This window comes from Eumetopias jubatus, unplaced genomic scaffold (assembly GCF_037043125.1).
Source record: "Eumetopias jubatus isolate StellerSeaLion01/CBP00866 unplaced genomic scaffold, mEumJub1_p1.0 scaffold_60, whole genome shotgun sequence".
Lineage (NCBI taxonomy): Eukaryota > Metazoa > Chordata > Mammalia > Carnivora > Otariidae > Eumetopias > Eumetopias jubatus.
This window is the reverse complement of record NW_028274866.1, coordinates 804595-819053: the sequence shown is the minus strand read 5'-3', so window position 1 is coordinate 819053 and position 14459 is coordinate 804595. Positions and strand designations below refer to the sequence as shown.

The 14459-nt window shown below is 38.3% G+C and overlaps 1 protein-coding gene across 2 annotated transcripts in view; it reads right to left on the bottom strand.

Annotated features, from left to right (window-relative positions):
• Positions 1-14459, bottom strand: part of F8 (coagulation factor VIII) — a 138008-nt gene that overhangs the window by 93011 nt on the left and 30538 nt on the right. For both annotated transcript variants that reach the window (XM_028094884.2, XM_088020568.1), the window contains exons 5-9: positions 9483-9551; positions 6152-6268; positions 4113-4334; positions 1563-1821; positions 1101-1272 (exon numbers count right to left, since the gene is read on the bottom strand). In XM_028094884.2, the coding sequence (XP_027950685.1) occupies positions 1101-1272; positions 1563-1821; positions 4113-4334; positions 6152-6268; positions 9483-9551 (839 nt within the window). The remainder of the gene's footprint in view (positions 1-1100; positions 1273-1562; positions 1822-4112; positions 4335-6151; positions 6269-9482; positions 9552-14459) is intronic.

Genomic DNA, 14459 nt, shown 5'->3' with positions numbered 1-14459 from the left:
TGGAGCTGACCTTGCTCTGTCTCTTCTCTATGTAAGTAGAAGCACTGTTTCATCCAGGGCTTGGTTGCCTTGTGTTTTCCTGGGTGACTCTGCTACCAAGATGCTGTGGGCAGAAGTGTTTGGATTTCTATTCCCAGTGGTTGGCATGTAATATAATTGGAGTCCTCCTCTGGCACTGGTAACAGGTTCATGGTGTTCTGCTCAACACTCCATATATAATGATCAGCACCCTTCAAAACATTTTGGAGCAGCTGGGTTGATACAAACAACCATCCACCTCTAAATTGATTGTGAAAAAATAAATCCCTATTTTTTTAAACCACGGCTTATTGAGTATCCTATTCTTTGCAGCATAAGCCTTCTTAATACCCTATATCAAGGGACAGCAAACATTTTATGGAGAGGGCCAGATAGTAAATGCTCTAAACTTTGTGAGTCATTTCTAGTCACTGTCACACGTTTGTCGTATTATTATTATTATTCTTTTCTTTACAACTCTTTAAAAAGGTAAAATCCGGGGCGCCTGGGCAACTCAGTGGGTTAAGAGTCTGCCTTTGGCTCAGATCATGATCCCGGAGTCCTGGGATCCATGGGATTCATGCCAGGATTGAGCCCTGCTCAGTGGGGAGAATGCTTCTCCTTGCCCCTCTGTTCCTCCCCACTGCTCGTGCTCTCTCTCATTCGCTCACTTTCTCAAATAAATAAAATTAAAAAAAAAATAAAAAGGTAAAATCCTTCACAGGCTGAAAGGTCACAGGCTGTCCAAAAACACACTATGAGCCAAATTAGGCTCACAGGCCACAGTCTGATGATTCCTGTACTATATAATTAGTGGAAAAAAATTATATAAGGATATGTATCAAAGACCATGTAATGAGCGTTTCAAAGGGGTGACAGGTTTAATGGGTGTCATTAAATTTGTATTCTATATATTCATATTTTTAAAACAAATTTATAATCTATATTTATTTGTATAACATAATTTTTAGAAGATAATATTCATTGGAACAGAAGACTGAATTATGAAGCTTTTAGAAACTCAAAATGCTCCAGACTTTGTCTTCATAATTACCCAATCTTATTTCTCTTCCTCAACTTACCAACAGTGTGTCTCCAACTTCTCCATAAAGTAAAGGTCCCAGGATTCCTGATTCATACTGAATAGCTTCACGAGTCTTAAATGTTTCATCTGTGTATGCCATAAATCGGACTTTTTTGTACTTCCTACCAATCCGCTGAGGACCATTGTTCAAATACAGATTTTTATAACCTCTGCATGAGACACAAATAGATGTGATGTTGGGATGGAGAATTCTAGGTAGAGGACAGGTGGCTAATAATCCAGCTCTAAAACAGCTGAAATGATTTAATCGATGAAAAGGCGTGAGAAAAATGCAAGTATGCCTGATGCTTAGCTATGTTAGTAAGGCTATCTATTATTTGATTCCATACCTGTACCTAACAATAAACATGGCTTAAAGATTTGTTGTTTTGAATAATTGGGAATAACCTTTTAAAAATGAGGAAGAGTTCATATCAAGAGTTAAAAGGTGCTTGCTTACCTATCATTGGGGGTGGGGCCTGAGGGAGCATAGTCCCAGTCTTCCTCTTCAGCAGCAATATAGTGGACCCAAGTTTTAGGATGCTTCTTGGCAACTGAGCGGATTTGGATAAAGGGAGAGGAGTTGTCATCATCAAAGCTAACCACATCCATGTCAGAGTCATAAAGATCACCATAATCTTCCTCTTCTTCATTATTTTTCATCCGTAGTTGGGGTTCCTCTGGGCAGCTATCTACTTTGACATAAGCTTCCATACCACCTGAGGTCAGACAAACCAAACAATGTCAGATTCCTGTAAGACTTGCCTTAACTTCTACAACTTCTTTGTCTCTCATTAGGCCTTCAAGACCCTCTCTTAAGTGTTCCCTTCCCCACACCTATACCCTTATCTTGTCACTCTCCTATAGGGATTACCTCCCCCGTAGCTGGTACTTGCTGGTTTCTTCCTATGATCTTTGCACTCACCATTTCCCTGCTGCCTCACTCTCCTCCAGTATATGTTTTATCCTTCTTTCAAGGCTCACTCATTTGCTCTTATAATATGTATGAATATTTTCCTTCTGGAATTGGCTCTGAACACATCACTCTCCAATTCTCTAATTATAAACAAGTAGACTTGAGAAACTGTATATTTTCAGCATTTGGATGCCTAGGTCAAACCAACTCCCCATTCTGCCAGTTACCTAATGATTTCTATATGTACTCCATTGAATTATGATACAAACCATTGATTTAATAAGTTTACTAGGAAAAATGTCAGTGTAGATATAAATTTTAAGACATTTGAAGTTCATAAAAACATGAAAAGGTACAACTTAGAGTTAAGGAAATATATGCTATATGTTTTAAGAGCATGTCTGCCTGTGACTAGTTATAAGTCCTACAGCAAGTCTATTCAACAATTTCAATCTCATCTTTAGCTTTATAATATGTGGATAGTAATAATTCCCACCCAATCTATGCTATAGGGCGATTTTGAAAATCAATACTAAGAAGGCAGACCTATTTACTAGAGGATGGGGAATATGGTAGATTTCAGGAGCAGCAAACAAGTAGTCTGGGGTTCATGAGGCTTTAAACATAATTCATTCTAGATCTAAAATGAAAGGATTTGTCTGCGGTCCAACAAGACAAAGCATTTTTCTGAAAAAGTGGCAATTAAAATCAGTGGGAAAAAGTCAAAATACTAAAACAAAACATAAAGTAAATTCCTCAAACTAGGTAACAACCAACTTGCATACAAGTAAATGACCTATTTCTCTGTGCCTACAGGATCAACTTCATTTGTCCCTTAATATCTTGTCAAAAGTCCCATAAAATTATGTAACAGATGAGGAAAAGAGGTCCCTATTCTTCATCACTACAGAGCACTATAAACAAGGTCACTCACAGAACATAAGGAGAAAATGGTGGATGCATGGCAAGATCAAATCTCTTCTCCAAGGCAAGCAAGGAATCTGAAGAGAGGAGTAATACAAGAGTGCTAGAACAAACAAGTGCTGTTAGACACGAAAGATTAGGCCTCCTCAACATTTTTCTCCAACAACCCTCATGGGCCACAACAGAGGAGAAGACAAAGAGGAATGTTAGATTGATCCAACATTAAGAGTTAGCAGAGTAAATATACAAGAAGGAAAATGGGGGTGGGATGATCATGTTATATGAATTTTCAGTCTGTAGCTACAAATGAGGTCACATTAATGATAATTTGGAACCGTATTACTGTCCCAACTTGCTTAGACAGGACCTTTAACCCTTTGCAAAGTCCTCATTAAGAAGTCTTTGAAAACCTCACGTGGTGTTTCACATATACTCACCAACTTCCACTCCCACATTGCTTCTCCCAGTGTCTGTTATGCCCAACAGGCTCTGTATTTCCCATGTCTCTCATCTCCTTCTAGGTATTGATGGAGTGCCTCCATGTACACCAGTAGTCTGGTGTTTCATACTGAGTACTGCAATATCCTCTGGACATCACTACTGCTAGCCCGCAGCCCTTGTGGTTACAACCTAGACAATGCTGGACTTTTTTTATTTCCTTAAATTTCTCAAAAAACATCTCTTCAGGGGTGCCTGGGTGGCTCAGTGGGTGAAGCGTCTGCCTTCGGCTCAGGTCATGATCCCAGGTCCTGGGATCGAGCCCCACATCGGGCTCCCTGCTCAGCAGGAAGCCTGCTTCTCCCTCTCCCACTCCCCCTGCTTGTGTTCCCTCTCTCGCTGTGTCTCTTTCTGTCAAATAAGCAAATAAAATCTTTAAAAAAACCACATCTCTTTAGCTATGATCTACAATCCCTCTCTCCATAGCACTGAAGCCTAGTTAATGGGATCTGGCTAGGAAACCAATGATATACTGTCCTCCCCACTTTCACCACCTCATTTGTCCCTAAAATGTCTCCCCTCTGCTATTATAGTCGTTTAAACTAAAAATTCACCAGTACTACTAACACTCAAGCCCTCTTACAACCAAGGTAAAATCTTATAATGGACAGTGGACAGTAAAAGAAGAGCTGAATATTTATAATACTCATTTTTAAGATCAACAGATATTACCATGTTGGTGGGAAGGGATATGACAAAACAGTAGAAACTGGCCAAAGTCCATCAGGAATGTCTGAGCAGTAAGGAAAGTTACTGATGAGATCTCCAAGGAGGCCTGGCGATGGTTCCTCACAAGAAATGTGTGACCTTCTAGAAAAATTGAGTGCACTTCGGGGGTGGTGCCCATTCCAATCACATGCCAATAGACTGATCTCTTGTGACATCCAGTCAGACCTGTAACATGGGAAAATAAGACAGTTATGGTCAAGAAGTAGAGAATTTGAAATGGAAAACACTTTCTAGGATAGGATAGACAAATTGACCTTCAAATTTTATTACTAACTTGGAACCAAACTTTCCGACGATGCTGGGATACTGCCAAACCAACAGCTCTTGCCAAGGTCAGCAATGAGTGTCTCGTGCAGCTAAATCCAATGGACACTTTTCAATAATCTGCACCTGGTAACCACTCATTCCTTCTTGAGATTCTCTTCCTCCCTTGTCCTCTGTGCCAACACCTCTCTGGGTTTTGTTCCCCTGTTGTTTAGATAGCTCCCTCCTCTGCCTCCTTTCCTGACCCTTCATTAAATGACGGATCACCTAGGACGCAGCCCTAGGCTTATTCTCTTGTTAATAAATACTTTCTCTTTGAACAATATCAAATTCTCTCTCACTTCCTAAATCCAGTCTGATACTAATTATGGCAATATAATTGATAATACTAATATTTACTGAGCACTTGTTTTATATCAAGCACTGTCCAAACTGTTTTACAAGTTTTAACTCATTCAACTCCAGTAACCATATGAATGTAGAAACTATTGTTATCAGGAGAGGATCCTGATGCTCAGCTCAAATCGGAACCCAAGCAGCTGCATGTTTAGATCTTACACTGTTAACTACTAGGGCACAGCTGTCTCATATTTTGCCTCCTGAAACTTTCAAATACACACATTTTTTCACCATCATTACCACCCCCACATCTTAATTCTTGTCTGTCTCAAATCCAAACTCTCTAGTAAGGCCGAGAAAGCCCTGAATGGTATTGCCAATTTAATTCTCATGCCTTTGTATGGGACCTGTTTTTCCCAGGGGAAGCTTTAACATCTTCTCTTTGTTCTCTGAAATTCCACAATCATAATTTTGTGTGGGGATCTTTTTTTATTTATCCTGCTGGGAAATCTGAGTATGAAAACTCAAATATTTTCATCCTTAATACTTTCTTCTATAATTTTTTTGATTTTTAAAATCTGTTTTAAAATGTATTCCAAATCTCTTTTTGTTTTACTTTCTGGAAGATTTTCTCTATTCTAACTACCTTCTATTGAGTTTGTATTTTCACAATAATATTCCTAACTTTTGTTAGCATACTCTTGGTTTGATTGTTTCTTTTCATAGAATCATATTATTACTATATTGATGCAGTATCTTCTTGAATCTTTATGAAAATACTAAGTAGACCTTTTGACAAGTTTTCTTCTAAGTATTATCTCTTTTTCTTCTGGGATTATTATTTTTTGTTTATCTTTGCATATCCCTTTCATGTTTCAGGTTTCCCTTAAATATTTGTTCATCCTTGGCTGTTCACCTATATTTAAGCAAAAGGAAAGAGAAATCTGTGAGCTCTGTGTACATGGGCAGGCCTTCATTTTTAGGTGACTGAAAGAAGAATCAGCCACTTCAGTTTAAGACCCCACCAGAGGCCAGAATTCAGTGGGCTTTCCTCTGGGGATACAGAGCTGTCTGACGAGAACCAGAGAAGAGAGCTCTGGTGGTGAATGCAGAAGACCCTAAGGATTCTTTTTTTTTTTTATAGATTTTATTTATTTATTTATTTGAGAGAGTGCATGAGAGAGTATGCATGGAGGAAGGGGCAGAAGGGGAGGGAAAGGTTCTCAAGCAGATTCCCCGTTGAGGGTGGCACACAAAGCAGGGCTCCACCTCATGACCCTGAGATAATGACCTGAGCTGAAACCAAGGGTCAGACGCCTAATTGGCTGCGCCACCCAGGTGCCCTGACCCTGAGGATTCTTGAGCAGGCGTGTACATACCTGGCAGAGACCTGTTTATATAGCCATTGACTGTGTGCATTTCATGCTGGGCCTGAGCGGATGCAGGATCCAGAGCCTGTGTCAAAGACTCATTTGTTTCTGAGTGCCAACTTTTCCCTGATGAGAGAGGAGGCAAATATAGGGCCAGCTAAGTGTCTGTCTCATGAATCACCTTCCCTCCCTCCCAAGGGGCAAAGAGTGCTCACACCTTAGGCATTTTTGTCAGCACAGTAGGCATGGATGACTTGCCCTCAAAGTCAGTAAGAGAAAGGCAGAAGACAATTACCAAAAGGCAGACATTTTTTGCTCAAATTGATTATCTCTCCCTATATTTGTCCATGACAGTAGATGGGAAGGGATGATGGCAAATGATAACTAGAAGGGAGAATATTGGTCGGTTTGTGCCATGAGGACTTCATTCTATTCTGTGCCTGACTCATTTAAAAGGGAGCAGATGGAAATCATCTTAGAAAAGGGCTGTCAGTCCCTGTCCTCGTCCTAATTGCTTCATTCAGATTGTAGTAATGAATGAATGAAAACTCAAAAACCTGAAAGCTTTCGACCCACCTCCCTGAAATTAAGTTCCTTTATCTGTTCATCTACTGATTCGTTCATTCATCCAAACATATTTACTGAGCACTACTGAGTGCTAGGCACTGAGGACAGAGAAGACAGTCTCTGCCTTCAAGGTGCTTACAATTTAGCTTGAATAGAGAAATTGACAATTATAACAGAGTACAGAGTAATGTAACAGAGATTAGAACAGGCTAATACAGATGCAGAGAGGAGAAGGGACTTCACTTTACTTGAAGGGAAAGGGATATAAAATCAAAGAGGCACGCAATGATGATTTAGTGTGATAAAGAGGAAACTCCAGGTGCTGTGGAAACGTATAAATGTAAAATGCAGACTGGAAGGAGAAGGAAAAACTTAACTTGGTGTGAAGGTGCAGACAGGCTTTCTAGGCAGAGGTAACAGCATAAACAAGGGTCTGGATGCAAGAAAGAGCATGGCACGTTTCAGTGTGATACAAACTGTGTTCAGGGTGGCTGGGGCCTGTACAGTGAGGCTAGACAGGTCATCAGTAATAATGGAGTGTTGGGGACACAAAAAGACAGGGAGACTAGTCAGGAGAGGGATGATGAGGTCCTCAATTCAGAAGAGGCAGTGTGGGAGGATAAGATGGGAGAGAAGATGATCATGCTGTTGCTTATATTAGGAGGAGGAGGTGGCAGAAGTTCTGCACCACATAATGTTCTAAGTTACTTAATTTAACTCACTTACTTAATCCCCACAACTATCCTATGAAGAAAGTATTATTATTTCAATTTTCAATTTGAGGAAACTGAGACACAGGGAGTTTAAGTAACTTGCCACATAGAAGCACACAGCAGAATGCTGGTTGCCAGGAGCAGAGGGGTGGGGGAAATGGGAAATTATTGTCTAAAGACTACAAACTCTCAGTACTTTTTTAAAGATTTATTTTTTTTAGAGAGGGGGAGGGGAAGAGAGGGGTAGAGAAAGAATCCTCAAGCAGACTCTGCGCTGAGCAGAGAGTCTGACACAGAGGCTCAACCTCATAATCCTGAGATCATGACCTGAGACAAAGCCAAGAGTTGGACACTCAACCAACTGCACCACTCAGGTGCTCCCAAACTTTCAGTCTTAAGATGAGTAAGTTCCAGGGATCTACTATACAGGCGTGATAACTACAGTTAATAATACTGTATTGAACATTGAAAATATGCTAAAGGAGTAGGTTATAGGTGCACTCATCACACACAAAAAATGGTAACTATGTGAGGAGACATATATTGATTAGCTTGACTATAGTAATCATTTTATTATCTTTTGTATATCAAATCATCATGTTGTATCCCTTAAATATTCATTTTTTAAAAAAATTTGTCTTAAAAAGACACATGAAAAGATGCTCAACCAAATTACTAATCATCAGGGAAATACAAATCAAAACTGCAATGAAATACCACCTCACATTACTCAAAAAATGGCTAGTATCAAAAACACAAGAGATAACAGGTGTTGGCGAGGACAAGGAGAAAAAGGAGCCCTCGTGCACTATTGTTGGGAGTGCAAACTGGTGCAGACACTGTGGAAAACAGTATGGAGGGCCCTCAAAACATGAAAAACAGAACTACTCTATGATCCAGTAATTCCACTTCTGGGTATTTACCCCCAAAATACAAAATCACTAATTCGATGGGATATATGCACCCCTATGTTTACTGCAGCATTATTTACAATAGCCAAGATATGGAAGCAGCCGAAGTGTCCATCCATAGATCAATGGGTAAAGAACAGGTAAAGAACACCTGTTCTTTATGTGTATATATGTGTGTGTATATATATATATAAATATATATATATATATATATATACACATAAAAGAATGAGATCTTCCCATTTGCAGCAACATAAATGGACCTAGAGAGTATTTCACTTATGCTAAGTGAAATGAGTCAGAGAAAGAGAAATACTGTATGGCTTCACTTTTATGTAGAATTTAAAAAACAAAACAGACAAAGCAGAAACAGACCCACAAACACAGAGAACAAACTGGTGGTTGACAGGGGGGTTGGGAGATGGGCAAGTAGGTGAAGGGGTTAATGAAGTACAAACTTCCAGTTATAAAACAAGTAAGTCACAGGGATGAAAGTACAGCCTAGGGAATATTACTGCAATTCAATACTACTGCAATACACTTATCATGGTGAGCATTTCATAATATATATAATTGGATCATTATTCTCTACACCTGAAACTAATAGATGTCAATTATACTTAAAATCTTTTAAAAATTTAAATTAAAAAATAAATAAAATTTTATAAAAAAAGATAAGAAGGGAGGGGGTGGGGGGATGGGTTAGCCTGGTGATGGGCATTAAAGAGGGCACATTCTGCATGGAGCACTGGGTGTTATATGCAAATAATGAATCACAGAACACTACATCAAAAACTAATGATGTAATGTATGGTGACTAACATAACATAATAATAATAAAAAAAGATAAGAGGAAGTATTTAAAAATTAGAGCTAAAAGTCTTTGTTAATGGATTTAATGAGGGGGATAAGCCCAGCCTGTTACCCAGCTCCTCTATCTTCTTACCTGATAGCTCCCAAAGGAACTCAGGCTGTATTTTTTTCTGGAAATTCAGTTCCATCCCCACTTCCTTCATTCCTGAACAGTAGTTTATGATCTTTCTATAATCACTTCCTCTAGACAATAGCAGCCCTCATTCTCAAATACCAGATTAAATTAATATATTCTATTTTTTTAGGAGACCCAAATTCAGATTGCAGCTCACTAACCTTCATCAAATACAGCAAAAAGTAGTACAAATTCATGCAAGGTCTGTGTCCTTTCTTTGGCCAGACTCCCTGAAAAAGAAGTGAGAACATTTATCTTCTATTGAGAATCCTGTCATAGGAAATCAACACTAGGAGGAGACATCACTTCATCTACTGCTTTGTCTCTTGGTCTCCTGTTAACTTTACCATAGTATTGCTTCTTTGGTGTCAGGTGTCCTATACCAGTTCTTCTAATACTATTTGGGTTAAACGACTTTTTTCATTTCAAATTTGTTGCAGACCAGTACTTATGTAAAATACAAGAAAAATGAATTACTCAGAAAATGAAATTAAAGAAACATGCAAAATATAAGCCCATATAATCATATTTCATATAAGTATATATACATGTATTCAGAACAAACTTAAAAGAGGAAAATTGCAAAAACTGTAAATGCTGTTCATGGGAAGTGTGCATATAGGCAAATATAAATAAGTGAACACCATGTATACCAATATTTCAAGCTGTTAATGTTACAAATGAACTTGCTTCATGCTTTAATTATTGAATTTGTTGGTTGTCTTTCTTAGAATTGTATTTCTTCATTTGATTGGGAAATTTCCTTTGCAGGCTTACTTTAAGCAGGAAGATTTTTGTTTATGCCATTCTCCTTTTTTCTTGTACCCTTGACACTTGAAAGTAAATCTTCGATTGGACGAAGAAAGTAACTCACCTATACAAATTTAATATATAGGTAAAGCTGTCTGAAAACATTTGAATTCTTTTTATTTTCAAAATTACCAAGTAGTGAAACTGAGTTTTACTTTTGGTGTATAAGTCTGTGGGTCTTAACACAGGTATAGATTCATGAAACCACCAACCATCAGGACACAGAACAGTTCCAACATCCCAAAAAACTCCCTCCTTCTATCCCTTTATAGACACATATATAGTCATAGTGAGAGAGAGAGTCATACATATGGTCATACCCTTGGCAACCACTGATCTGCTCCCCATTGCAATATATTTGTATTTTTGAGATTGTCATATAAATGGAACCATACAATATAGAACCTTTTGAGATTGGCTTTTTTACTCAGTATAATGCCTTTGAGATTCATCCATTTTGTTGCATCTATCAGTACTTCATTTTGTTTTATTGATGAGGAGTATTTCATGGTATGGATGTACCACAGTTTGTTTAACCATTCACTTGCTGAAGGGCATTTAGGTTGTTTCCAGTTCTTGGCTATTACAAATAAAGCTGCTGTGAACATTAATGTACGTACAGATTTTTATGTGAATATTAAGTTTTCATTAGTCTAGGGTAAATACTCAGGAATGGAAATTAAATATATATTTACCTTTATAAGAAATTGCCTATAATTGTGACAACAATTCCAGTATACATGGGTTTTTCCCTATCACCAAGCAATTCTGTGACATCAGCTGGGTGTCCTACATTTAAACTTAATTCTGAAACTCTTTCTCTAGAGATGGTGTAGATTCCCACAGGTTAAGGGCTCAGTTCTACCAGACTTCCCTGCACCCATACGTCAGATGCCAATCCAAAGTCCAGGTCATCACCTGTGCTTCTGACCAACCTCTACAGATCAGAGGTTCCCAAAACTCCCTTCTTGGGTTCCATTAATTTGCTAGAGCAGCTCACAGAACTCAGAGAAACATGTTACTTAGTAGATCACCAGTTCATTCAAAAAAGATATAGCTAAGAAACAGCCAGAAGGAAGAAATGTGTAGGGCAAGTTATGGGGAAAAGATGCAGAGCTCCCATGCCCTCCTCCAGGTATGCCACTTTCCTCAAATCTCCTGGTGTTCACCAACCTGGAAGCTCTTTGAACCCCGTCCTTTTGTTTGTTTGTTTGTTTGTTTTACGGAAGCTTCATTACATAGGCATGATTGATTAAATCATTAGCCATTGGCAACTGAACTCAATACTTAGTCCCTCTCTCTCCTCCTGGGGCGGGGGGGTTTAGAGTGGGTGAGACTGAAAATTCCAGCCCTTTAATCACTTGGTTGACCCTACTGGCAATCAGCCCCCATCCTTAGGTACATGGTCCAAAAATCACCTCACTAACAAAACAAAAGACATCTTTATTGCTCTCATTATAGAAAAATCTCAAGAGTTTTAGAAGCTCTATCAGGAAGGAGATGAAAACCAAATACATATTTTATTTAAATCACAATATTAAACTGCCAAAATGTTTTCCAGAGTGGCTATACTGAATCCCCTACAACAATGTATGAGACTTCCTGTTGGTCTGCATTCTTGACAGCATTCTTAACAATTTTTAAAATTATTACATTAGGTATTCTAATAAATATGTAGCAGTATTTCATTGTGGTTTTAATATGCATTTCCCTAGTGGCCAATGATACTGGACATCTTTTCAGGTATTTATTTGGCACTTGTATATCTTCTTTGGTGAATTATCTATTCAAATATTTTGCCCATTAAAAATGGATTTTTTTCCTTATTGTTGAGATTTGAGAGCATGTTTTATAAAATAAAATGTTTTATAATACATACATATATAATACACATGTATAATACATATGTAAAACATATAAAAATATCTTCGTTATTGTGAATATATTTTTTATATATATCACATCAGTCCTTTGCCAGATATGTGACTGGCAAATATTTTCTCCCAGTCTGTAGCTTGTCTCTTCATTCTCTTAACAGTGTTTTTTGGGGGCGCCTGGGTGGCTCAGTCATTAAGTGTCTGCCTTCGGCTCAGGTCATGATCCCAGGGGCCTGGGATCGAGCCCCACATTGGGCTCCCTGCTCAGCGGGAAGCCTGCTTCTCCCTCTGCCACTCCCTCTGCTTGTGTTCCCTCTCTCGCTGTCTCTCTCTGTCAAAAAATAAATTAAAAACATCTTTAAAAAAACAGTGTTTTTTTATTACAAAAGCAAAAATTATTAATGTTGATGAAGTCACACTTATCAATTTTTTCTTTTATGGACTGTGTTTGTGATGTTTTCTCAGGAGCCTTCTCTTAACCTCAGGTCATGAAGGAGGTGTTCACAGGTCATGAAGACAAGTGTTATGGTTGTACATATTACATTTAAAGCTACAATTCATTTTGAGTAACTCTTTGTATAACTAGTGAGGTCTAAGGATCATTGCATATAGATGTCCAACTGTTCCAACACCATTTGTCGAAAAGACGCTTCCTTTGAGTTGTTTTTGCACCAAATCAATTGGGCTCACTTGTGTGGATCTATTTCCGGACTTTTATTCTATTTCATTGATCTACAGGTCTATTCCGTTAACTAACACATTATGATTACAGCAGCTTTGTAGTAAATTGCAAAACTGAGTAGGATTATTACTCCAAATTTATTCTTTTGCAAAATCATTTTAGCTAATCTAGTACCTTTTTAAAAAATATTTTATATATTTATTTATTTGAGAGAGAGACAGCGAGAGAGGGAACACAAGCAGGGGGAGTGGGAGAGGGAGAAGCAGGCTTCCCGCCGAGCAGGGAGCCCAATGCGGGGCTCAATCCCAGGACCCTGGGATCATGACCTGAGCCAAAGGCAGATGCTTAACGACTGAGCCACCCAGGCGCCCCGCTAATCTAGTACTTTTGCTTTTTCATATAAATTTCAGAATCAGCTTGTCTGTGACCACAAAAAAATCTTGCTGAGAACCTACAGACTGGGGAGAACTGAGATCTTTACTATACTGAATCTTACAGTACACAAACAGTATGTCTCTCTGTTTGACTTCTTTCACTTTGTAGTTTTCGCCATACAGACAGTGTACATGTTTTGTTAGATTTATACCTAAACTTTCCATTTTTGGAGCTATTGTTAACATTCTTTCTTACATTTTGGTTTCCAGTTATTCATTGAAAGTATATAAAATACTAATTTTTTAGAGATTTATCTAAATTCCAGTTAGTTAACATACAGTGTAATATTACTTTCAGGTGTACAATATAGTGATTCAACACCTCCATACAGTACCCAGTGCTCACCACAAGTGTCCTCCTTAATCCCCATCACCTATGTAACTCATCCCCCCCACTTCTCTCTGGTAACCATTAGTTTGTTCTGTAGTTAAGCCTGTTTCTTGGTTTTCCTCTCTGTTTCCTTTTTTCCCCATTTGCTCATATGTTTTGTTTCTTAAATTTCACGAGTGAAATCATATGGTATTTGTCTTTCTCTGACTTATTTCGCTTAGCATTATACTCTCTAGCTCCATCCCTGTCATTGTAAATGGCAAGATTTCATTCTTTTTTATGGCTGAGTAATAGTTCACTATATAATAACATTCCTACACACACACACACACACACACACCCCACATCTTTTTTATCCATTCATCAATTGATTTGATGAATGGATGGGGCTCTTTCCATAATCTGGCTATAACAGATAATGCTGCTATAGACACTGGGGTGGATATATCCCTTCAAATCTGTATTTTTGTATTCTTTGGGGTAAATACCTAGTAGTGCAATTGCTGGGTCACAGGGTAGTTCTATGTTTCACTTTTTGAGGACCCTCCATACTGTTTTCCAGAGTGGCTGCACCAGTTTTCATTCCCACCAATAGTGCAAGAGGTTCCCCTTTCTCCACATCCTCACCAACATCTGTTGTTTCCTGTGTTGTTGCTTTTAGCCATTCTGACTGGTGTGAGGTGATATCTCTTTGTGGTTTTGATTTGCCTTTTCCTGATGATTAGTGATGTTGAGCACCTTTTGATATACTTGTTAACCATATCTATATCTTTTTCCCCCCAGAAATATCTATTCACATCCTTTGCCCATTTGGGGAATTCTGAAGGGGAATAAAAAGAGAAATTCTCCACCAGTTTGGTGGTACTTTAAATTCTGATGCCTTTTCCTGACCTGTTTGTTCTATTTGATTTTTAGGATTCTCAAATGGCTGGCTATGCATTTTGTCAAGGTTCTATAGTTGAGCTAATGGGAGATAAAGGGTGGTATATGTTTCTTCCATCTTA